Below are 25,889 nucleotides of genomic sequence, written 5' to 3'. Positions count from 1 at the left end.
ATTGAAGATGTGCCTCTTGTAACTACTTCAGCAGGTCCTCCCACTGGAAAAACATCAGAGCCAGGCCCTTCAGGCTCAGCACCAACTCCAGAAGTGACAACACAGACAACAACATCAGAGCAGACACCTAGCCTTAACATGCAAAATATGATGAAAAAACTAGAAGCTCTTGAAGCACAGATGGCAGAACTAAAGGAGGCTAAAGAGAAATTGGCTATGCTTGAAGAAAAATATGACAAATCAAAACAGAATATAGCTGAGAAGACAAGAGAGGTAAGGGCTCTTGAAAGAAGGATAAAAGAATTAGAAAAGGGGCTTACTCTTGACAAAACTTTAATTGAAGTCAAGAAAATCTTATGGGCCAAAATTGGTCAGTCCATCACAGACCAATGGCAATCCATTGAGACCATCCATGAGCAAATAGATCTCATAAACAAGGCTCAATTTGAAAATCAGAGAGCCAGAGCATCTTTGGGGAATATGCCTGAGCTAGCCAACAGAATGATCCAAGTCCTCAACAATCGCACTAGCCCTCAACTAGCAAAAATGGGTATCAGGAACAGGACAGATACCATCTTGCTAATAAAGAGGGTGCTAACCCTGAGGAATTATGTACAAGCATTAGACAGAAAGTGCCAAGAGATGCAGGCAGAGGTAAATGAATTTATTGCAAAAATCACAGCATTACATAGCAGAGGGCTTCCCAGCTTGGTAACCAGTGCAGGAAGATTATTATCATACGAACATTATGCCAAGAGGGTCAACAAATATGCCACCAATCAAATCACAGCATCCTCAGGCACCTCAGAGGAAGCAGGGCCCCCATCTGGACAAAGTCTTTATGATAAGCTGGAGAATTTATTTTTTATTAAGCATGAAATCAGACATCTTTTTGAAGTGCCACCAAATTATTATAAATACACTGAGGCTGATGAGACTTTAATTAAATTACAGAGGCACCAACTGCCTACAGAAGAGTGGTGGAAAGGCATGATAGAAACATTACTCTGATAAAACAAGTTTGTTGATCAAAATCCTTGGATCACTCATAAATCAGCATTTTCAAATGACTCATATGTTTAGTCTACCTGGAGTGGTAATAAAAAAGGCAACTGAATGACAAGGATGGTGACTAGGCACAAATGGATAAGTACAAGTAATGTGGCTAAAGTAGCAGCGTCTTGGCAAAGCAGCGAAAAATTCCCGCAATGAATGCGCATCAGTCAGCCAACCCAATTGGTTCCAAAGTCAAGGATCTCTGACAAAGATAAACAGCTGTTTATTAATCTTTTCAATAGCAATAACTTTTGTATCTACTATTCGTAAAGAGTTGGTAAGGAAAGTTATGAGTTAATGACTCATCTTTCAGATATTTTGGATCCACCTTTTGTATATATATCCCCTTGCAGAACGCATTTGGGGTTGTTGATTTTTCTTCTGAAGAGCTACACTGTAATTTTAGACTTTGAAAATAAGAAGCTGATGAAGTTCCTGAAGTTCTACGTTGTTTGATGTGTTGTGATGAGATTGCTTGCTGCTGCAGGATTCCTGCGTTATTTCATGATACAATAAGTTTTCTGAACCGTGTCTTTATGTTCTCTTCGCTTACAAAACCCGCATATGCTGTATGTTTAATGGTCTTAGCATCAGAGAAAAAGAATAGTTCAGGATTTGTTTATTAAACACCCTAAGCTCAATCTCTGCTGTTAATTATGTTTTCTTCAGAATTAGTTATGAATGTGAAATTCTTAATTGCTCACATTTACACTGAATCTTTCATGGCAAATACTGTTCAGGAATTCTGAGTTGCTCCTGAGCAATATTTCATTTCTCCATCTCACCAGCATAGTGAAAGAACCTTAATTGCCTCTCACTGGCTGATTGCAATCCATACTTCCCAAATTTGAAGGTTTGTTTCATGAATTCCCATCTGGCTCTGCAGTATCATCATTCTCACCAAATACCTCAAGAAACACATAATCACTGACTCCAATCCCCAATGGACTAAAACCCTATGAACGTTGCATCCCCTCTGTTAGAAGATATCATCCAACCAAACTTTAAACAAAATTCAGTGCATCATAGCTAGCCTAAAATCCCTTAAAACAAAGCTAAATCCTAAAGAGAGAGCCCTCTCTGATTACAGGTGGGCTAGAACCTGTAGTCCAAAGATTGGTTTGTGGTTACCTCGGCCGTATTCCCTTAGGAGTCAAAGGGAACAACCTGAGTGATAACATAATTGGTGACTCCACTGGGGAAGAACAAATTTTCCAACTGCTGCCTACTCCTTAATGCTGTAGATAAAGTCTGAATGACAGCCAGAAAGCCTTGGAAACTGCTTTTGCCTACTATTTGCAGGAGTATATAAAAGCTGCTTCAGTCAATCTTTATTCAGTCTTAAGTTCTATACAGCTGTTTCAAAATTTGATCAGTTCCTTGCTAGTTCTAGAAGCATTCCCAGAATATACCATAAAGCATCTGGAAGCTGGCTCCCAAAAAGAGTTCTCGCTATACAAGGTCCAACCCAGACCCAAATCCCCCTGCTTCTTTTGAAAATCTGAATTTAATCCCAAAGATCCTTAGGAAGCAAGAGCAGAGAGAAGATTTTGTTGATAATACCCCTGAGACAGTTCACCCAAGTGGTGTTCCAACTCCTGTCAAGGTTTTATTCTGTTCATCCCCTGCTTCCCCTAGTTCATCATCCACATCTCAAAGCACCCCTTTTACACTGCCATTCACTGTCGTTGTTACTGCTGTTCCAGTTACTCCTATTATCCCCGTTGTCCCAGTTGGCCCATTTATCCCTGTTGTTCCACTTGTCCCTCTGAATATGGCCAATAGATATGTACCCCTCCAACTACCTGCCAATCCTGGGGCCTTGCCTCAAGATTACCAATCTAAGATCACTTTTTTTGACAGTACTGGATCTTGCACAGCCCTGCAGCATACAAAGAAGATGCAAGATTACTTTGAAAACTATGAGATAGATGATGATAGCGTGAGAATGAGAATTTTTGTTCAAAGTTTAACAGGTGATGTAAGAACTTGGTTCAGATCACTTGCTCCAAATTCCATAACCACTCCTGATGAGCTTTACCAATCCTTTACCAACAGATGGTAGAAAAAGAAAGACCCTCTGCACATACTAGCTAAATATGACACAATTAAAAGAGGCCCATAAGAGATTGTTTTGGAGTATTGTGCAAGATTCAATAATGTCTATAATGCAATACCACAGAATTTGAGGCCTCCACCTGACCTTGCCTTATATAAATTCCCTGATGGATTCGACCCGGATATGGCATACCAATTAAAGGAAAGGGCGCCTCAAACCCTTGCAGACATGCAAAATGTTGCTGTTAGCATAGAAGCAAACCTAATTGCTAAAAGAAACAGAGCTAGAATGGAAAGAAGAACCACCTTTAAGGAAGAACCCTCAGCCTTAGAGCAAAAGCTGGATGCTATTATCAGCGGCATGCAAAGGCTGGGGGACAGAGTAGAAAGTGTTGAGAGAAGAGCTTCATGGGAAGGACAACAGTCCAATACCACAAGGAATCCAAATTTCAGGAAAACCCAGAACACAAATGCTGGAAGGGCTGGCTCAGATCAAGACATAAGACCTCCTTTTCAAGAAAACTTCATTGAAGCATCAACATCAAATGAGCCAATAGATGACACTCACATTAACTTAATGGGTTTAAATGATGAGCAACAAGTTTTTCTAACCCAAGAAGACCAGGAAGAGAGTGATATCAATCATTTCCAAACCAAATCCGGGGAGTCATTCGACTTCAAAGAAGGCTATGACACAGTTGTCTATGAGGTCCATAAGCAATATAAGTTAAGGAGTAGGACCATAGATGTCCCTAAACCGGCCAAAACAAAGGATACCAAACAGCCCAAGATGATAGAGGAGAAGGCTATCCTCATACAACCAGTTGACAAAACAAATCCAGACCCAAAAGAAGTAACAGTAGAGGATGTCACTGAGACATACCCCTCAAAAAAACAGCCATGGGTAACATCTTCTTCAGAGAATAATCCAAATAACACTCCTCAAAAGGTCTCCAAAACAGAAACACTCCAACATGAAACTGAGAATCAAGACAACGTTACTAAAAATGTGGTTGAGAAAGAAAAGCCTGTCAGTCATAATACCAAAATTCAATTTGAAAAACCTTTTGACCTCGAGGCAAAGATTGCAAAATTCAAGATAGCCATCCCTCTCTCTGAACTTGCTAAACATGATGTATATAAACAGCAAATCAAAAAGTCCCTTCAAATACCTGAAAATGGGGATGATGTTAATGTACTGGATGACACACCTGAGTTACTTTTTGGTCCAGAAGTTGATGGAAAAACAGTAAATACATGTGTTTTACCCTTTTATGTCAGTCTACATATCCATGATAAGATATTACACAATGCAATGTTTGACTCAGGAGCCTCACACAACCTCATGCCCAAATCTGTAATGGAGAAACTAAACTTAGACATCACAAGACCTTACAGGGACCTATTTTCATTTGATTCTAGCCAGGTCAAATGTTTGGGCCTAATCAAAGATTTGTGTGTTTCCCTAGTTCAATACCCAAATAAAACTATCCTGATGGATGTGGTGGTAGCTGATATCCCACCTAAATATGGGATGCTATTATCAAGATCCTGGGGAGCCAAACTCCAGGGGTCCCTCCAATTAGACATGTCCTATGCTACTATTTCAGTCTTTGGGCAACCAAAGAGACTGTATAGAGAGACATTGATGAAATATGTGGTGAGCAGCGAGCAAAAACCCCAAAATTTTCCTATTTATGCAATCCATTCTGACATGGATTCTTTCATCCTGTTCAATGATGATGCATCCCCTATAGCTGATGATAAACCTTTGGCCCTGGAACAAGAAACACACACAATTGAGCAGTCAGTTGTCCAAAACCTTGAAACCATGCAGTCAACTGATGAAACTGCCTTAGAAGATAAATCATATGAAAAACAAGAATCTCAACTGTCCATCTCAAATTCAACTGAATCTCCTAACACTGTCCAAGATCAAGGCATCCTCTGGTACCTTGAGTTTGATGGGTCAGTTAACAAATTAGGAGCAGGAGCAGGAGTGTGGGTCCACAATAGGAAAAGCAATCATGCACAGGGTCGTGCCTATAGACTAAATTTCAGATGCACTAACAACATGGCGAAATATGAAGCTCTCCTACTAGGGCTTAAATTAATCAAATCATTACAAGCCACAAGAGTGTCAATTCTGGGAGATTCTGACCTTATTATTTAGAAAATGAAAGGTAGTTTTGTCACTAATGATAATAGATTGAGAGCATACAGATCTGCTGCCATAGAAATACTCAACACTTTCACTGAATGCCAACTTACCAAGATATCCAGAACCCATAACCTCCATGCACATAGTCTAGCTACTTTTGCTAGCACTTGTAAATTGCCCTTTGAGCCCAATCACTATTTCATAGCTGAAATAAGGCACAGACCTGTTGTCCCAAACAATGTCAAAGACTGGCAAGTCTTTGAAAATGATGCACAAATAAATAACTTCCTGACTTTACAGCAAGAATTTTCAGGTTTAAATATTGATGTTGATGCTATGGATGACCCACAACAGCAAATGAACCAAAACCAACAAATCATATCAGCTGAAACAGCAAGTCAAATGCTAAGCCCCACGACCTTTGATAATAAGAATGTGCAAGAGCTTAAACAAATCAACCTTAACGAAATAGCTGAAGCAGAGGCTGAAGTTATTGAATTGAAAGACAATTTCCTACCTACAGGCCTGACTCCTTTAGAAGACATTTTTGACTCGAATGATATTCCTAGAAAACCAAAGATGCAACCCCTAAATGCTGCCATTGAAGACTGCAATATTGGGATAGTTGAAAAAACCAAGATAATAAAACTGTCTAGGTCTTTGCCTTCCGATTAGAAACCAAAGTATGTTGACCTCTTTAAAGAGTTTCAAGATGTTTTTGCATGGAGTTATGAGGACCTAAAGTCCTATGATACTTCTGTCATTCAACATACTATTCCTCTCAAACCAAATCAAAAGCCTTTCAAGCAGAAACTAAGGAGAATTAACCCAATTCTTCTCCCTTTAATTGAGAAGGAAGTACAAAAAATGTTTGAAGTAGGGATTATAGCACCCATTAGATTTTCAGAATGGGTTTCCAATCTTGTTCCTACAAGAAAAAAATCAGGTGAGATTAGGCTTTGTGTTGATTTGAGAAATTTGAATCAAGTATCCCTTAAAGACCACTACCCCCTACCCAAGATGGATCACATCCTACAAAGAGTGGTGGGAGCTTCAAGAATTTCATTACTTGATGGGTTTTCAGGCTTCAATCAAATCCTGGTTCACCCTGATGATCAGGATAAAACAACATTCACAACACCATGGGGAACATTTAAATATGTTAAAATGCCTTTCGGACTGAAGAACGCAGGGGCTACCTTTCAGAGAGCAATGGATATTGCTTTTGCCAAGGAAATACATGATTTCCTAGTTGTTTACCTTGATGACCTCACCCCTTTTTCAAAGTCAGACCTAGAGCACCTTAGACACCTAAGGCAAATATTTATGACATGTAGGAAATATGGCATTTCCTTAAATCCCAAGAAGTCTCTGTTTGGCCTAGAGGAGGGTAAGTTGCTAGGCCATATTATTTCAAAAGAGGGTATTAGAATTGATCCGGACAGAATTCAAGCCATTCTACAAGTTCCCCATCCGAGAAACATTAAGGAATTGCAAGCCTTTTTGGGAAAGATCAACTTTTTAAGAAGATTTATCCCAAACCTAGCAGAACTGATAAGGTTACTAAACAACATGTTAAAAAAAGATTCTAAAGTAAAATGGACACTGGAGGCCAAACATTCCTTTGAAGGCATTAAAACTGCCTTGACTCAAACACCAGTCCTGACAAGCCCCCAATTTGACAGAGATTTCATTATTTTCTCCTTTGCCTCCTGTAGTGCCCACTCTAGTCTCCTGACCCTAATACGACATTAACTTAGACACTATATCTTCGAGGACCTCAGATTGAGGATCTGGACCGATGACACTATTATTAGCGATTGAGATATTCATGGTTGTGATGTTATGAATGCTTTCCATTGATATTATGGTAGCATGAATGGTTATGTATCTTATCTATCAGTATTCTGATGATTTCAATATTAAAGAGTTAAGTTGGTCTCTATTTGAAATTATGACAAGGGTAGTAAAGAATATGTATGCGCTCTACTAAAAGCATAATGAGGATAAATTTTATGGATAGGTATATTTCTACGATGTTACGGTGTTGATAGCTTAATGAATATGTATGTCTCCATTGATGATTATTGATGATAGCCATGAGGGATGTGTCCCCTATGTTACCTACTTCCTTTAGTTCAGACTTACAATGGACAATGATGTGAATGACCAGGAATTGTTAATGATGCTATTATGATAATTGACTAACATTGAGAAACCGTGTTACTAATGATTATTGAGTATGGCAAGGAACCATCAGAGGCACTCGCATATGACGAGTTGATGACACCTGGTTTGACGAAAATTCATATTATTTTATCTTTGAAAGTATAATTCGATCTTAGAATCTGCCATATATGTTTAACTATATTCTGATGATATATTAATGGTTGCAGGCACAGATTAGTTGCTTGACCGAATGACTCAAATATGGGTGATGGGGTTGTACAAGTGGATGGAACTACATGGGAGGGGTGGGACAGAGTCCCTGATCCCACCCACTAGCACTCCCGCCGTGACTTGGGCTCGAAAGGTTGAAACACCTTCGCCTTGAAGATCACGATGCCATGAGGGCAGGTTCCAAAGTTGGGTCGCTCATGAGGACTTTACCGGGGGGCGCGCATCAAGGCGGATTCCTTGATCCCAGACACCATTAGTCTCACTATAGCAGGCAACATAAGAGATGATAATGGTCTATGACCTTGCATTATACTTTCCCCTCGTAATCACTGGATGCTTGAAGGGCAAGTGGTGTGGCACCCTTGGAACTTCAGGGGAATTTCTTGAAGGGCACGACCAACTTGGCACCCTTGGCATCACAAATAAACTATTAGGTGTGGCACCCTTGGAACTTCTAGGGAAGTTCTTGAAGGGCACAACCAAACTGGCACCCTTGACATCACAAATAAGCTATTAGGTGTGGCACCCTTGGAACTTCTAGGGAAGTTCTTGAAGGGCACAACCAAACTTGGCATCCTCAGAATCATTAAAAATAAATAATAATAAATAAATATAAGCAAGGAATGAAAACTAGGTAAATTTACATCAAGGGTAAATGATGATTAGAAACCAATGTAATTAAATCAAAAATAAAACTTGGAATAAGGAGGATCATAGGAAGAATTAAAATAGAGTACCTTAAAAACTCTACCCTTCCCATTTTGGAAAATACTAGGAAGATTATGTGGTTTAATTAGGAAAAGGGGAAAGACAAACATAATGGTAAGGATAAATATTAATCCTAAACTAATTTAAACCTAATTAAGAAAAGGGGAAGGTGAATTAAAATAAGAATAATAAATTAAATTTAGAGAAATGTAGAGAAGCTCCATGTGTCAACAACCAACATAAGAATATCCATCTAGGAGATAACCTGAGTTAAATTAGGAAGTAGATTGGGGATAAAATCTTGACTCATTAATTGACTTCAAGTAATGAACACAAATTAAGGAATAAAAGGGGGGAATAAAGAGACAACTAGGAGAAGAAATAGGAATCTTGTTGAGGTGAGGAAAATATTAGTTTTAAATAAAAATTTAAGTAAATAATTTTGGGAGACCCTTGATGTGAGAATGACACATGGGTGGGTGAATAATCAAGCTATTGAATTATAAAAAAATAATTAATTATGCATGACATGACAAGTGTCACCTATGAGGACTCCTATAAAAGAAGGGGCAAGCCATGGAAGAAGGGACTTTTTGGGAACCCTATTGTTGGATGGATGAGATGTTGTGAGAGCAGTGATTACGAAGCTATAGTGAGTTTGGTGAGGTAGAGGATTTAGAGAGGGGACTCTTGAGCCAAGGTGTGCTCTCCTCTACTAGCTAGTGCTTGTCTCCATTGTACCACCCCATTGCAGCTCGGGGGTCTGCGAGGAAGAAGAGTACCCAAGGAGTAGGCTAGGAGGTTAACGGGTGAGTCTTCGCATTCGGATCAAGTGCGTCATCATTCACTCGCGGAGGTGACCAGCTACAAGGGAATACCAGCAACAGCAGAGCAAGCAGAGTCTCGCCTTCTGGTGAACGGTACATATATATTTCATTACTATTGATCTTAGTTAAAGGTATGAAAATGTTATGGTATGTCCCTGAAATGAGTGGCAGGAATGTGTGTGCTAAATAAATTTGAATTTCAATGCGTTTCTTTTTTGGTTGTCATTGCTGTTGTTAACAAAAAAAAAGTATATAGTAAAAATGTGGTCCTTACACTTGGTATCAGAGCCAGGTTAAACCCTTGAGACCTATGGACCCATGACTAGTTTTGATTAAATTCTACAACATTCTACCCTAAAATTTTGTATAATGTACAAGAGAATGATTTGCAAAATATGGTGTCAGATTTCAAATTGTTCGGGAGAATTTTATTATATTGATTAGGGGAGGGCTTTGCCTTTACTGTGAAAGAAATGAAAATAACATACTTTCAATGGAGTTTCCGAATTAGGTTCGGGATTAAAAACGTGTCCAAATTTCTGAGACTCGAAGTTTTTACATCAGTGGGGTTTTGGAACCATGTTTGAGATTAACAATGTGTCGAGGTCAAACTGTCGAGGAGAACTTTGTCATATTGATCAGGAGAACCTAACTATGAAAGAAAGGCTAGAAGCTTTTACATCAATGAGGTTTCAGTACCAGGCTTGGGAAAAAATGCGTCTAGGTTATATGATGTTTGCTTTCTTTTATGTAAAAAACATTTTTGGCCAGGTAAATAAACTTGAGATTACATACCGTTGTGCTCTGTGAATACACTTGTTCGTATATATAAAATACAATGGAAAATTGAATACTCATTAAGCATTTATCTCATTCATCGTGATTTAGTCAAATGTGAAAATTATTTCAGTACATTTTAACAGCTTCATTTTATACTGTCATGTTCAGTGTAGCTTTTCGTTGGTTGAAAATGGATGAAGGATTTCAAAATGATTTGATTTATTATTGCATTTGAATAAGTTGATTTAATAGGGCATCGGCCCCTTTGTTGGTTCCAGCTTAGTAAGGAGGTTATGTGGATAAACTCATGTAAAAAATTACACATGTATGCCAAAATATTTGAGCAGAGTTTTATTACGGATTTTTGTGATATGTCTATTTTTTTTTTATTGCACCGAAAAATGAAGGCATCTGGATACGAAAAGATTCAAACCCTTCTCCTCCGGAATGATACCAACCCAAATATTTTCGTATTCGTCCAGGATCGTTTCTCTTTCGTTCCCTTGGACACCTTCATTGCCATCTCCTCACAGGAGAAATCTCGCCGCCTCCGATCAGACTACCCCAAGCTCTCCAAACCCCATTTAGTTCGCCAATATGTTGCAAGGTACACTGCGGGGGAAGATGTCTTAACCATAAGCCGAGACTCGGGACTTGACCCCTGTCTTCTCTACAGGTTTTTGTTCAAAAATCTTCTAGGCTTAAACAAGCAGCCGATCACGCAGTGCCTTAAGGATCCACTGAGCCTTCGTGGATTTGAAACAAATTTAAATTCGAAACTTCAGCACTTGGCACTCTATTCTTCTGGCAGAGCAATCTGCCTTCACTACCATTAGAATTAATCTTCGTTCATAGCTCTGTAGCTTTGCCCAGAGTGAGTGGATTTCAGACTCATGAAGAGTAAAGCACTTCTCAGATAGGTCTGAAGTGAAGATATTCATTCATGTCCTCTGTTTCAGTGGTCTCCAGTGTCCACCCTGTAATGCAATACAAAAGCAAAGATCGGCCATCGAGTTCCTTCACATGCATATAGGGAGTTTTCTTTACCTGTCCCCGAAATCCCAGGGGTGCATTACGGCTTTATTTGGGATACCCCAAGCAATTCAATCAATTATTTGTCTGTCAAGAAGTCATAATTATAGCATTTACAGCTGACTAGCTACAGGCAATAAGCTTGCATGAGCAGAGGATGAAACCCGAGGTAAGAGTCAATGCAAAGGGAAGAAAGAACTGAGAACACCATCTGAGAGGGCTGAATTTGTTCTCCACGCTAGAGCTTTTCATCTTCTTGGTAACATGAGGCTCTTTCGACAGATCAAAGCTTAGACCCTTCATTCTAAGCTCCTGAACACATCTGCTTAGAGCCCTGGAATCGTTTATATCCTTGTGCAGCATCTTCATAACTTTTCTTTGGAGAATGAGCTTGTATTGAATGGCACATATGAGAACAAGAGACGTAATGCCAGACAAGGTAGAAGGAATCCACCATCTATTACAAGTATGGGCATTCTCCTGAGTGGCAGCAGTGAAAAGCAGAGTGAGAACGATCCCATGGAAGGAAAAATACAAGCATGCGAGATGGAAGATCTCTTTTCCGATACTGTCAATCCTTGATTCCTTCACTTCAACGCGGCGAGTCATAACTTCCTCATCCCTCTGCCACAGCTTCAACAGTAGAAGATGGTCGCTGCTATCTGCGGTTTCTTCTAATGGATGTTGTGGGGTTTTCACAGAAGAAGGCAGACAGGAAATATCAGAGGGGCTCTCATCCTTGACATTCACAGGGATTTCCACAATGTGAAAATCAACAGGCACGTTGACATTAGATTCAGAAAGAACACTAAGATCTATGCAATTATTAGCAGAATTGTCAGCCATTTTGAGCAAATTGAAATTCCAATATTGTCTTCAAGAACAAGACTCAAAATGCAAAGCAGTAAACTATGTTAGAGTTCTGGTTGAATCCCTGAAAGTTTTTACAGGCAAATGCAGAAATCAATCACCAAACGCTTGCAAACGCTTTTTTTGGAATCCCACAAATGTCTGTCATATTAAAAAAAAAAAATTCAAAAAAAATTCCTTGTCCTTTCCTTGGATTCATTCATTCAATTGGAATTCCAAAATCTTTTCAATTGAAAAAAAAAAAAAAAACCCTTTGGTTCAATGCAGACATGTCTTCAATTTGTTTCTTATATGTCTTGCGTTCCGCCTAATGAAAAAAAAAGTTTCTCCTTTATCCGCCTTCCATGCTTTCTCTGCAATTAATCTACTTTCAGTGATCTCCTATCGTGTTACTGCAATCTATAAGAAAAACCCATTCTTTTCCAGTTCCCAAGCTCTAAGTGCGCCTTCAAAATCGCCGAACATGACCTTAATTTTATTTGTCAACTGCTAAACACTAGTTTCCAGAGTTTGTTTATCAGAAAACACTGCTTTGCAGTCCTATTCTTTTTCAAAAAATTATCTTGTGAATCTCTCCTTAGCTTCCTGCAATTGTTGCCGAGCTTTAGAAATCCCAGCGTCTTAGTACTCGTTTCTCTTTGCCAGCTGTTGTTGGAAATTGGAATATTTCGTTTTTGCTGAGGTGAATATTCAAGAGTGGACAACACCTATACTACCAAGGAAAGCATGAGATTTGGTCGGGACTTGTCACAACTCTCCTGCATTTGGAGAAATACTGACTCAGTAATGGGCTCGTATTTGTTTTGGATCGCTAGCACTACCGGATAGAATTTTGACATGGAACAACCATCAGCGAAGAGGTTTCAATGGACCAACTATCTGCCCTATCTGTAAACTGGGCCCATAGGATGTCATTTGTTGTGGTTGTTTGGGAAGGGGTCCTGCTTTAAGTATTAAGTATAAATTGGTTATGGGGTCACAATTGATGGAGATCTATTTATCTTCTTGGTTTTTGACTCGAAAGAAACATAGATCCCTTCTATTTTACATCATTTGGTCTTTTTGGAGATGCAGGAATTCTCTCTTTTCAGGGAAGTTATCACAAAACGGTGAGACATTTCTCAGAAATAAGGCTGATTAAGATGAAATATAATAAGAGAGATCAGGTTAAAGGATATATGGGAAGTTTTTTTTTGTTGGGGGCATGCCAACAAAGAAAATGTGGTCCTTACACACATTATATTACTTTCACACTTATATTCAGCCTCACATTTTTATTTTTGAAAAAAAGAATTGTAATTTCTGTGAGTTGAGTAGATTTGGTATTATTATTATTATTATTTAATAGTGATAAAACATATATATTTAGTCTGAATTGTGGTTCACTCCTCATTATTTGTTTCAATATATTTGTCCTAGATGATCTCGAGAATTTCATATAAACTTTGCACATTGTGCTTTGTGAACTTGAGGTGACTTTTGAATTGGTGAGCCTTCCAGAATTTTGAGGGCATCTGAATATATGCTGCATTCATCTACCCTTAGATATAAAAAATGGTTTTGTTCTGCCTTAAATCCTTCTCTCTTTTGCTCACATGGTTTTGTTTTTAAGGATGTTCTTGTCGATGAACTCCAATAGGTTTGGAGGACAAGGTTATAGCTTTACTTCCATGGTCTAGCACATGACATTCAACACGTTTTCTGAGAAGAGAGAACATTATGAATTCGTTATTTACAACAAAGCGCTGTCTAGCTTTGGTTGTTAAGTGTTTGATTTGACTCAATGCTCAAGATCTATGCAAATTTGTTTTGGACAAATGGAGAAAAACGTTCAGTGCTTTAGGGCCCAATGAGGGTAAGAAGTTGGTAGATCTGGCAGTTATCAATTTTAAGGGAGGTGATTGTATTTGTCATAACTTAAAGTGAGATATTGTACATAAAATGGTAGTCAGTGACAGCCTTCAGCCTCACGCATAATTGCTTCGTGTAGCATGGGATCAAATGGTTTTCCAACAATATTGACCACATTAACATTAAATCCTTTCATGATTCTACGAACTGTTTATAAATACTCCAGGCAAATTAGGAGCATTATTAGCGTCTAATGGAAGCCAATCTGTAAAGTAAATTGGAATGATAGGATTGACGACTCCTTCATTTCTAAATTGTTTTCGTGCCTACATTGCTAAACTATTTTCGTATAGGGGTTCATAAAAATAATAATAAGAATTATAAAAATAATTGATAAAAAAGTTTAAGGCATATCTTAAACAGTTTCTATATTTTCAATTCAATTTTCCAATATCCTGACATTAGCCATCTTACTGGCTTTCTTTTTAAGGAATTCTTGAACATATATCTCTTTGTATTCTGGGTTTACCAGTTATATGGTGTCGTAGAACTCTCAGTTAATTCCTACATATATTGTTTCTCTGCTTTACTGGCAAAGAAAAATAAAGTTGTGGAAGAATATTCAGAAGCCTTTTCCATTCATTAAAACCTGGAACATGTAATCATATACATTCGACATTTTCCATTCATTAAAATTGGGTAAATCTAGAATATTTAAAATATCGTTCTTCGATATTTGCATTGCAATTTTCCTTGCAACGATTTTCCATTTCAATTGCATTTACAATTTTATGGATTTTGTGCGGTTGGTCGAGTATTTTGGTCTGTAAATTATTTGATATTTTAAAGTTTTCGAGCAGGTTGTTTTGCCATGGAGAATTTAAGTGAGATATATTGAAGGTATTATTTTTAATTGAAATAAAATTTCTAATAAAACTTTATAATTCTAATTATTTTAGTTTCTATTAAGTATTCAACTTTCTTGACTTATTGTGATTTTTTTCGTGATGTTTAGCTTGCTCATTTTGGTTCCATATAAATTGATACAATAAAAAGTAATCTAATATATAAACTTAAATCATAATAGTAGTAATAGAATTATATTTATTCTTGAAACTTCTATAAAGAATTTATCAAATTTATAATGGAATAAACCCCTTGCTGGTAGATGAAGTTTGATTCCAAGAGTTCAGCCTTATTTAAGATTTAATTTATCCAACAACAAAGAATGATCCAGCAAAGAGTGATTATGTACATGCAATGTCTAAATAGGTCTTATTGTTTATCAATGGTAAAGGATTAACTGAGACTAATTCCAATTAGAACAATTGAAAATGGACCAGAACAACAAGAAGCAACATAGGAGCATATTACAATCATGATAATATTATACATTGTAATATTTATGATTTATATCTTAATCTGTGTTTTGGCCCTTTCAAAATTGTCCACCATAGGCAGCAGATTTTCAATTACATCACCTTGAATGTTAGATGCCAAACTTAGTCGTTCTTTCTATGCTCTCTTCCTGTAATCTCACAGGGAGTTTGAGCTTCTCTTTGTTTGATTTGATTGACTTCTTTGTTCAATGTTTTGTATTGTAACAAGAAAACTTTTCCTTTATGACTTTTTGGATTCTTTGCTAGTTCGTAATGCAGAAATAGAGCTATAGTATTGGTTTATGGTTATCTGGAGCACCATACTTCTACCAATGCCATTCGATACAGTCAATGATCATTTTAGACATGGGTTTCTCTCTATTATTTTACATTTTGTGCATATCTTTGGCTTCAATCCATATAGTTTTTAGTTCTGCTTGGAATCAAGCAAGAGACTGGTAAATGATGTCTACCTGCCATCTTTGGTCACTAGTGAAGCTTGCTATATGCTTTGTCTTCCATTAGCTTGGATGGCCAAACTGCGAGAATATGCATTCATCGTCACCAGGAAATTAAGAGACTTAATAGTCACAACAACTTTAAAGATTGCAACAATATTGCACTCCTTATCATTAGATTCAGTAGGATTAAATGAAGATAGGTCCCAGATAGCCTCACTCGCTTACCCTAGCGGAAGGAAGTAGGGTAGTTGGGTTTGAAGGGATGAAGGTTTGGACTACTCATTCATTTCAAGTGATGATTACGTTCTATGTAGTTAACATCTTTTTATCTCTAGATAGTGTGTACCACTTGGTATCCACTAGAAAGGAGTGGTATGCATTTATTTTAAAGTGCAAATGGTAGTTGTACAACATTGAACTTTCAAAACATGGATCATGAAGGTAAATCATGTCTCTAAGAAGGTGTAGTAGGCATTGTTAGGTCCCCCTAGCAAGCAGTGGCATATGTTTATTTTCAAAGTACTAATTGTAGTTCCTAACAAAATTGAAGATTTAGAACATGGTAAACAAAGGTGGATTACGTCATAGGTGAAATATCAAACAATAATTAACACAATTATTATTGACCATTACAAATATTGAAGTCCAAGCTTAAGGTGGGTAGTTCCTCCTATGAAAAAGGCATAGGCATCCCCTATGAATTTGAGTTAATACAAAATTATTGCTATCTTAATTGCATGATTGAATGAATAAAACTAGAGAGATTTCTCCTAAATTAGTCAATTTGTCATTTGAAGGAAGGCGGGTGTTAATAATTGTTGCTTTAAATAGTTGTGATTTTGATTATGATGATTTTGTTGGAAAAGTTTATGTATGACGCTTCCTTTAACTATTAATTTTAATAATATCTATAATGTATGTTTTGTACATTTATACAAAAAGTGGGTTGCAATGTTCCCCATATATAGTCCTTCAGTTATAACGGAATTCGTGTTATAGATACCTTGGGAAAATTTTAACCTGCCCACCAGAAGGTTGGCAAGAGTTTCAAGAAGGGTTCCTAAGATTATGTGTCGCCGTTTCTCCTTTATGTTCTAAGGACTTCGGGACAAAGTCCATTGTTAAGAGGGGGTGTATGTAGTGCCCACTCTAGTCTCCTGACCCTAATACAACATTATCTTAGACACTCTATTCTTCGAGGACCTCAGATTGAGGATCTGGACCCATGACACTATTATTAGCGATTGAGATATTCATGGTTGTGATGTTATGAATGCTTTCCATTGATATTATGGTAGCATGAATGGTTATGTATCTTATCTATCAGTATTCTGATGATTTCAATATTAAATAGTTAAGTTGGTCTCTACTAAAAGCATAATGAGGATAAATTTTATGCATAGGTATATTTCTACGATGTTACGGTGTTGATAGCTTAATGAATATGTATGTCTCCATTGATGATTATTGATGATAGCCATGAGGGATGTGTCCCCTATGTTACCTACTTCCTTTAGTTCAGACTTACAATGGACAATGATGTGAATGACCAGGAATTGTTAATGATGCTATTATGATAATTGACTAACATTGAGAAACCGTGTTACTGATGATTATTGAGTATGGCAGGGAACCATCAGAGGCACTCACATATGACGAGTTGATGACACCTGGTTTGACGAAAATTCATATTATTTTATCTTTGAAAGTATAAGTCGATCTTAGAATCTGCCATATATGTTTAACTATATTCTGATGATATATTAATGGTTGCAGGCACAAATTAGTTGCTTGACCGAATGACTCACATATGGGTGATGGGGTTGTACAAGTGGATGGAACTACATGGGAGGGGTGGGACAGAGTCCCTGATCCCACCCACTAGCACTCCCGCCGTGACTTGGGCTGGAAGGGTTGAAACACCTTCACCTCGAAGATCACGATGCCATGAGGGCAAGTTCCAAAGTTGGGTCGCTCATGAGGACTTTACCGGGGGGCGCACATCAAGGCGGATTCCTTGATCCCCGACACCATTAGTCTCACTATAGAAGGCAACATAAGAGATGATAGTGGTCTATGACGTTGCATTATACTTTCCCCTTGTAATCACTAGATGCTTGAAGGGCAAGTGGTGTGGCACCCTTGGAACTTCAGGGGAATTTCTTGAAGGGCACGACCAACTTGGCACCCTTGGCATCACAAATAAACTATTAGGTGTGGCACCCTTGGAACTTCTAGGGAATTGCTTGAAGGGCACAACCAAACTGGCACCCTTGACATCACAAATAAGCTATTAGGTGTGGCACCCTTGGAACTTCTAGGGAAGTTCTTGAAGGGCACAACCAAACTTGGCATCCTCGGAATCATTAAAAATAAATAATAATAAATAAATATAAGCAAGGAATGAAAACGAGGTAAATTTACATCAAGGGTAAATGATGATTAGAAACCAATGTAATTAAATCAAAAATAAAACTTGGAATAAGGAGGATCATAGGAAGAATTAAAATAGAGTACCTTAAAAACTCTACCCTTCCTGTTGGAGAGGTAAATCCCCTCTACGGATAGAGGCGATCCCTACTAGCCCAGAATGGGTCTAGCAACAATCAATCAATGCTACTATGCAAGTTCCTAATTGCAATTAAAAGAGAGGCAAAGAACACCTACTTGGATTCCAACGCTATTGTTTGATGAAGAGATGCCGCTCTCGCTCCTTCGCTCTGGCCGGTCACGATCTTCCACGATCCCCGTGAATAGATACCTGCACACACGAAGAGAAAGACAAACACAAGCGTGAAATCTAATAAAAGCAATTATACATCAGTCAGAAAGGATCTAATTCACATTAACCATTACAAAGACAAATGAGAATGGAACCATAACAATAGTCATCTATTATTAAATCAATAACAGAGAAAGGTACAACCAAAGTTCTGACGCTGAGTCCTTCTCTTGAGGGTCCAGCCAACAAGTCTCTTAAGCATTCACCCTTGGAAGTAGATTCTCCCAACACAAAAGCTCTCTCTCACACAAGCAATACTCACAACCTTCCTTAAGCTTCCTCTAGCAAAACCACACTTGTCACACCAACTACCTACTAACAGCAGCAATCCAAGCACTATGAATTCCACACTATCCAAACTAGTTGTTCATGGTAATGGTGGAGGTTTAAATAGGAGAAGGAGTCTCCATGAATGGTGGGAGGACAAGCTTATCTTCAAGGAAGGTGGTTCCAAATGACGAACAGACATGCCATAGAAGGGAGGGCGATACTCACAAGGCCAACAACCAAGTCTGGAACCATCTGGAAGGCTGGCTGTTGGAACAAATTCGCCCAAACTGGATCAGCGCGGGTGTAACACTGAACTGACGCGCTGACAGCGCATCACAGTAACAGAGAAGGTTGTGTCAGCGCGGCTTAATATTATCATAGGATGCGCTGGCGCATAAAATTCGACCAGCGCGGGAAACCCGTGTGCTTCCGCGCTGGCAGCGCATCAGTTACACTATTAACCGCTTGTCAGCGCGGTTATTTGAATAACAGACGCGCTGATGCAATAAACTTAGGCAAAGTGGGTCTTTTGGCCAGTTTAGAGAGCATGAGCATGGTGCATTTGATTTCATGGGACAGTAGGGAGACTGACAGGGAGACAGTGACAAATTACTGCGTAACAGATGCCCCCTAAAGCATGAAGCCCGAGAGAGTGGGAGGGGTGAAATGCTTTACAAAACTGTTGAACTGGAACACCACCAGGAAGGACCTGCATGAATGTACAACTGATGTCTCGATCACATGTAGTCTAGGCATGGGCGCAGCCATCCAAAAGACATACGAAGAAGGTCTGTGGTATGGACGCAGCCTCCCAGCTGAAGAGACCATAAATATAAGAGGGTATGGTCGCAGCCATCCCAAAGACTCAGGTATGGGCACAGCCATCCATCAATGAGTCATGTAATAACAATCCACAAAATCGCAGCCTGGTTCCTAACAGACAAAAACCAGGGTCTTGCGCTCCATCCCAATCCGATCAAAGTACAAGTTCAAGCATGTGAATACATGAGCTGAAGTCAAACATGGATGAACATCGTCTGATTACCAGTCAATGATGAAAACTGTTAACAGACGCGAGAGGTACCACCAATAATGACAATGGTCCTCAAGGTACTTAGAGGTACAATCAGCGGCGTGTGAATCAATGAGCTGGCGTCGAACACCCGCAAACTCATCCGATCGGAGGCCAATGATGAAAACCTCACGTCGAACACGAAGAACCTGCCATTGAGGCATGCAGGCTCTAAGGCACCTGAAGGGAGTCCCTAGGTCACTTTCCTGGATAATGAGCTGAAGTCGACAGGAAGTAACCTTGATCGAAGGTGGGTCATGATGTTTCCCACATCATCGACACGAGACAGAGAAGGATAAAAGATTTTGTGTGAGACATCAGAGGGAGGTGGTAATCCTGCAGAGGTCAACTTCTCTTGAACATATCGGCATCACAACAGCGGATTTGGCAGTATCTGACATCAAAGGAGCAGAGGTCATGGTGACAATGGCAATGAGCAGATGAGAGGTCAAATAGGATAGCCCAAACCCACGGAGACTAGTGTGAAACAAGATGAGAAATCCCCACCCAGACACGAATGCAGATGAGTGCCATGTTCAAGAGCGACATATTGCCGACACGACCATTATTACAGTTTCATTTTCCCCACCATTTCTGGCAGGTACCCCGGTTATTTTTGGATGACAAGCTTGACGGGGATAGCATATGCTTGGAGAGGCGTCATTTTGACAATGTCCGATGTCATTGAGTTTTAACGAGCCTGACAAAGGAGGAGCTCGGCGTCTTTTCCTATTTAGAGAGTCTGAAAAGACAGCGGAAAAGGAAACTCCAGGGGGGTCCTTTTTCGTAAAGTTGTGTCTCTCGAGCCCGAAAAAGTATAAAACAATGCTCGAAAGAACCGCCCGACCATTACGATCGAGGAGTACTTTTCGTGAATAGTAGCTTCGACCCGAAAAAGTAAAAAAGCGGTCGGAAGCACGTCGTTTTAGAGCCAATAACGAGTGCGAAACGACAAACACCCGGCAATCTTTTTAAGTTAAACGGTCGGAAAAAGAGCTTAAAAACGACCGCCTCTCGTTCCTTTTAACGAGCCGAAAGGAAGCTCGGCCATCTTTTCTTGATTCATGTCGGAAAAGAGCTTAAAGACGACATTTTTTGGGACCAAGTGTACGAAGAAACGTTATGACCGCGCCGGTTACTAGTACCTGCACAAGAACACCACCCGCATAAACCTGTTCGATATGTATAAAAACATAGTAAAACATGCATAAAGGTGTAATACAGCGACATTAGTGCTAAATCCATGGTAAAAATACGACAAAAAACCACATTGATAAGAAACTATAGCTAATTATGAATTTTTTACCATAAATAGGGGGGTAAAAGTCATTTTTTACCATTGTTACCATTTTGAGTTGTGAAGAACGTTGAGGAGCTGCAAGGTTGACGGAGCGATTTCCAGCCCATACAGACACCATTCATCCGGCAGCTTGTTCCAGGTAGGTTCTCCTCCCCCTGCTCTCTAATTTAAGTCTTTTTGGGAGCAATTCCACGGTGGGAAGTGGTCCTTTGGGCAAATTTTTTGAGCGTTGGTGCGCTCTCGGTCAGCGCGGATGTCCCGGTCGGGTCCGCGCTGATCGATTTACATTTACACGTACCACCTCATGGGTCAGCGCGGAAAACACGTGTGCTTCTGCGCTGACCCAAGGAAAAAACAACGGTGCGCCATTATCAGCGCGACTGTTTTAAAAATAGTCGCGCTGGCGCCGTAAAGATTTGTTTTTAAGAAAATGAACGTACAAATCTCAACGGTTAGCATCCTAATATTTTTTCATGGTCTTGCAGGGAAAAATGTCTTTTGTTTGGCAAGAGAGAGCTCACGATGATGAGGATATAGCCGCTTATGCAATTGCCGAATGCCGAAATGCAATGCGGGCATGCGGGTTCTTGAAATTCTTCCTTACTCCGCGCCTGAGGGCGCAACCTGACTTGCTTGAGCTCTTAATCAGAGCTTGGAACCCAGTGGATGGAAAATTCACGATCCGTGGCCAGGACATTGAGTTTGATTCCACGGATATTTATTTTTTGACTGGATTATCACGCCGGGGCCAGATGCCCATCCTGGAGGGGCAACGACCCAGCGGTGAGACTCTTGACCAGCTGATGGCTCGAGTGTGCCCAGGAGCTGTTAAAACACGGAGCGGGAAGGTTGGTATCCCGACGGTGAACGACATGCCTCTTCGCACCATACTCTTTCTGGTGACACGGGCAGCGGGTTCTTTGGCCAATCATGAGGCCTCAAAGACCCAACTACTACTGGCTCTGGAGTGCTTACAACCCACCATTTTCAACTAGGCAACTGCTGTGACGACTAGCATGAAGAGGCAACTGAGCAACTGCCGACGCGGAGAGTCGAAGCAGTTTGCATATGGGTCGCTCTTACTTCCGCTCATGCTGGAGCAGGTGCCGGCCCTACAGCTACAGACCATGGCCGTGGATCCACCTAGAGGTCCCCGGAGACGAGGGCCAGTCGATGGGCCCGCGTCATGCCACGTGGAGGTGGAGGCCGCCCAGTGGCTTGGGGAGTGTATTTCCGAGAGTGGCTGGATCGGCAAGTTGTTATCGTAGAGGACTGGCAATATGCCGGTATGGATTTCCGCAACGATCCCGACATGCCACTGCCCGCGGGAGAGCATTGGGATGATGGAGGTATGACACTTGATCTCATTTGAATGTTTTTTAATGTTTTTGATTTTTCATGTACATGTCTTGATAGATGTCACGGTGTGCAGATGTGGGACCCGTGAGACCCATTGGCCTAGCCCCAACGGCACGGAGAGAGGGGCAAGGAGCTGGAGCCCTGGCCCTAGTTCCTCCAGGAGTTGACACATCGAAGACTATAGCTCGCAACCTCGAGGGTTTGCTGGAGGGGGTGCCAGATTACCAGGGGGTCGAGGAGGTCCCCATAGCTCATCAGATTCACACAGTGGGGGTGGCACCCAGGGTGCACCGCCTTTTGAGGCGGGTGGCACGGGCAGTAGTATGCTATAGAGAGCATAACCCAGATCAGTAGTTATCTAGGTTTTTTCCACTGATGTTTCTTGAGAGACACCTGTCTCGGATGTACCGAGAACACCGGCTTTACTTCAGACATATACACTTATTTTTGAGTGCCTCAGTGCGCCACACGATATATATATATATATATATGTTTTTGGATGGATCGTTTCACATGTGATGATGTTTTTATATGCTATGCAAATGTCTAATACAAATGTGATCTAATGTATCAGTTTGCACAACACACGACCCATGTATTTTCATTTTTTAAGCAAGCTTGAAAGCACACATGCAACACTATATGCTTCGGAAAAGAAATTATTTACATATGCTTATCCTATGGTCTTATTATGTTTTCTATCTCTTCTTGTATGATGTTTATCTATTACGCAAATGTCTATCCAACACATGGTTTGCCAATGCATCAGTTAACGTATTTAATCGTCTCGGAATATGTTGATATGTGATATAATCAAAATTTCTTTCTAGCAATCTCACACGTAAATACAACCTTAGAATGCGTTGGTCTCTGACGGAATATCGCCCGTTGAGTTGATGGACGACAAGTTGAGAGTCCAGGTTTACCACCAATGCACGAATGCCAAGATCAACTGCTTCGGCTAGTAATTCAATTACAGCACTGTATTCGGCAACATTGTTGGTGGTACGGCCCAAGCACACGCCTTGAAGATCTAGCAACTCGCCGTGAGGATCGTAGATCGCCCACGCCGCAGAAGACAAATTACAAGTACTACGGCAGGCGCCATCGGCGAAGCCAACGTAAGGTGTACTAGACATCTGCACAAGAAGCAGAAAACAAAATAAGAGGCAAACACGCCTTCACACCAAAGCAAAACAAGAAATCATGCACACATGACACACTTGCTAAGAACACACGTATGTACAAACTAGGTGCACGAAATCACGCATAATATTTTTTCAAATAGAGCCCGTTGCGGGGCTTGTCAAGAGGATTTCCTTCGTAATCAATCAGCTCATATGCCCCCTTTTGCAAAACTCTCTTCACAATGTAGGGGCCTAGCCACATGGATTCGAGTTTACCTGCCCCCAGTTTATCCTTAGCTTGATCATAGAGCAGTACTAAATCTCCCTCAACAAAGGAACGAGGTTGAATGGTATTGTCGAAGTGGGCCTTAACCCTCTTCTTTTGCGCTTCAATAGCTAGAGAGGCTAAGCGACGAGTCTCGTCTAGCCGCTCTAAATAGAGAAGCCGTTCCTCCACCGAAGTGGTGTTGGGAAGCAACTCGACAACTAATTTCAATGAAGGAATCTCACACTCAACAGGAAGGGTGGCCTCCAGTCCATAAACAAGCTAAAAAGGAGTGAAACCGGTGGCATCCTTCACAGAGGTCCGGTAAGCCCACAAGGCAGGGAACAACATCAGATGCCAGTTAGACTTGTGCGTATTCACGGTACGTTGGAGCATTGTGATCAAAACTTTGTTCACGGCTTCAACTTGGCCGTTGGATTGAGGGTAATACGACATCGAGCTATCTTGACGCAAGCCTAGCTGGGTCGTTAGTTCCGTCATCATGTGATTACGGAAATGTTTTCCGTGATCTGTGACAATAGCCTGGGGGACTCCGAACCGAGTAATGACATGATTAAACAAGAACTGCGCCGCTGTGTAACCGTCTTCGTTCAATGTAGGCATCGCTTCGGCCCATTTGGTGAAGTAATCCACGGCAACGATGATATATCCATGCCCCCCGGCCGAACGAGGGTTACAAGACGTATAATCGATGCCCCATTTGGCAAATGGACCTACGGTAACAACAGGGTGCAGTGGTGCAGGAGGTGCACGCATTTTCCGGTGGTAGACCTGACATTCATGACATGCACGGACGGTAAGAATGCAATCCTTGAAGATAGAAGGCCAGAAATAACCAGCACGGAGGATTTTCTGGGCGGTGGCATATCCGGACATATGGCCGCCACAAGCACCAGAGTGGCAGTCATTCAATACCCGTTCAGCCTCCTCGAGAGTCAAGCAGCGGCGGAGAACAGAATCAACGCCGAGGTGGTACAGGGTATCGCCAATAATGCGATAGGGTTGAGATTGGTGACGAATCCTTCATCGAGCGTCTTTGGATACATCAGGATGGAAGGAAGACGTCTGCAAATATACTATGATGTCCCCATACCAAGGGTCGAGGGTGCTGATTAGAAACAATGCTTCATCCGGGATATGCTCTTCCGAACGAGATGGTGCAGAAGGGGATGGCAAAGAACAGAGCAATTCGGCGAAGACCAGAGATTTCTTAGACTTGGCAGCAGTAAATTCCAAGTCAAACTCTTGTAGGATGACAATCCATTTCGAGTACTTGCCCCCTAGTAGCTGACGCGACAAGATGTAGGTCATGGGGTTGCAGTCGGAAATCACGGTCGTAGTGCGCAATAGGATATAGTGTCGGAATCGTTGGACGGCGTAGACAGCTGCCAATGCCAACTTCTCGACATACGCGTAGCGAGTTTCTGTATCCAAGAGATTGCGACTAAGGTAATAGATAACGTGTTCATTGCCATCATCATCATCCTGCACCAGAACCATGTCGATGGTGGTGTCAGCGGCAGCTAGATAGAGAGAATAATCACGGTGGTAGTTCGGAGGTCTTAAGAGTGGGGCCGAGACAAGGAGATCCTTGAGTCGCTCGAAAGACTCCTGGGCGATGGCATCCCAACGAAAGGGTGTGTCTCGCTTTAATAACTGTGTGAAATCCTTAGCCACCTCGGCATAATTCAGAATGAATCGTCTAAGGAAATTCGCTTTGCCCTGCAGGCTCTGCAATTGCTGCAAAGAAGCAGGGGGAGGAAGATTCAGGATGGCCTCAACTTTGAGGGGATCCAGACGGATACCTTCTCGGGAGACGATGAACCCGAGCAGTCGGCCAGATTCTACGCAGAAGACACACTTATGAGGATTAAGCCTTATGCGGTAGTGTCGACAGCGGAGAAAAATCTCGCGAAGATGAGAGGGATGGTCCTGACGCTTAGCTGAATGAGCCGGAAGGTCATCCAAGTAAGGTTGTACAATGTGGCGAATATCATGAAAGGCATAAGATATTGCACGTTGAAATGTAGCATCGGCATTCTTAAGACCGAAAGGAAGCTTCTTATAGGCGAAGGTGACCCAAGGACAAATAAAAGTTGTCTTATGCTGG

At 40.7% G+C, this 25,889-nt stretch overlaps 1 protein-coding gene across 1 annotated transcript; it reads right to left on the bottom strand.

Moving 5' to 3' along the window:
- Positions 1-11,145: 11,145 nt before the first annotated feature.
- On the bottom strand, positions 11,146-11,868 carry LOC149154493 (uncharacterized). Its single transcript, XM_089444158.1, has one exon. It carries the CDS (start codon positions 11,866-11,868, stop codon positions 11,146-11,148), a length of 723 nt encoding a protein of 240 aa, XP_089300284.1.
- Between the last annotated feature and the right edge of the window lie 14,021 nt (positions 11,869-25,889).

This window comes from Pinus tabuliformis, chromosome 9, assembly GCF_031772625.1.
Source record: "Pinus tabuliformis cultivar Carrire ecotype Pingquan chromosome 9, CPIR1, whole genome shotgun sequence".
Taxonomy (NCBI): domain Eukaryota; kingdom Viridiplantae; phylum Streptophyta; class Pinopsida; order Pinales; family Pinaceae; genus Pinus; species Pinus tabuliformis.
Note: the sequence above shows the minus strand (reverse complement) of the source record. Positions and strands in the feature narration are given on the sequence as shown.

Excerpts from the sequence above, each read along its gene's own strand:
- LOC149154493 (XM_089444158.1), bottom strand. The coding sequence starts at position 11,868 with ATGGCTGACAATTCTGCTAATAATTGCATAGATCTTAGTGTTCTTTCT.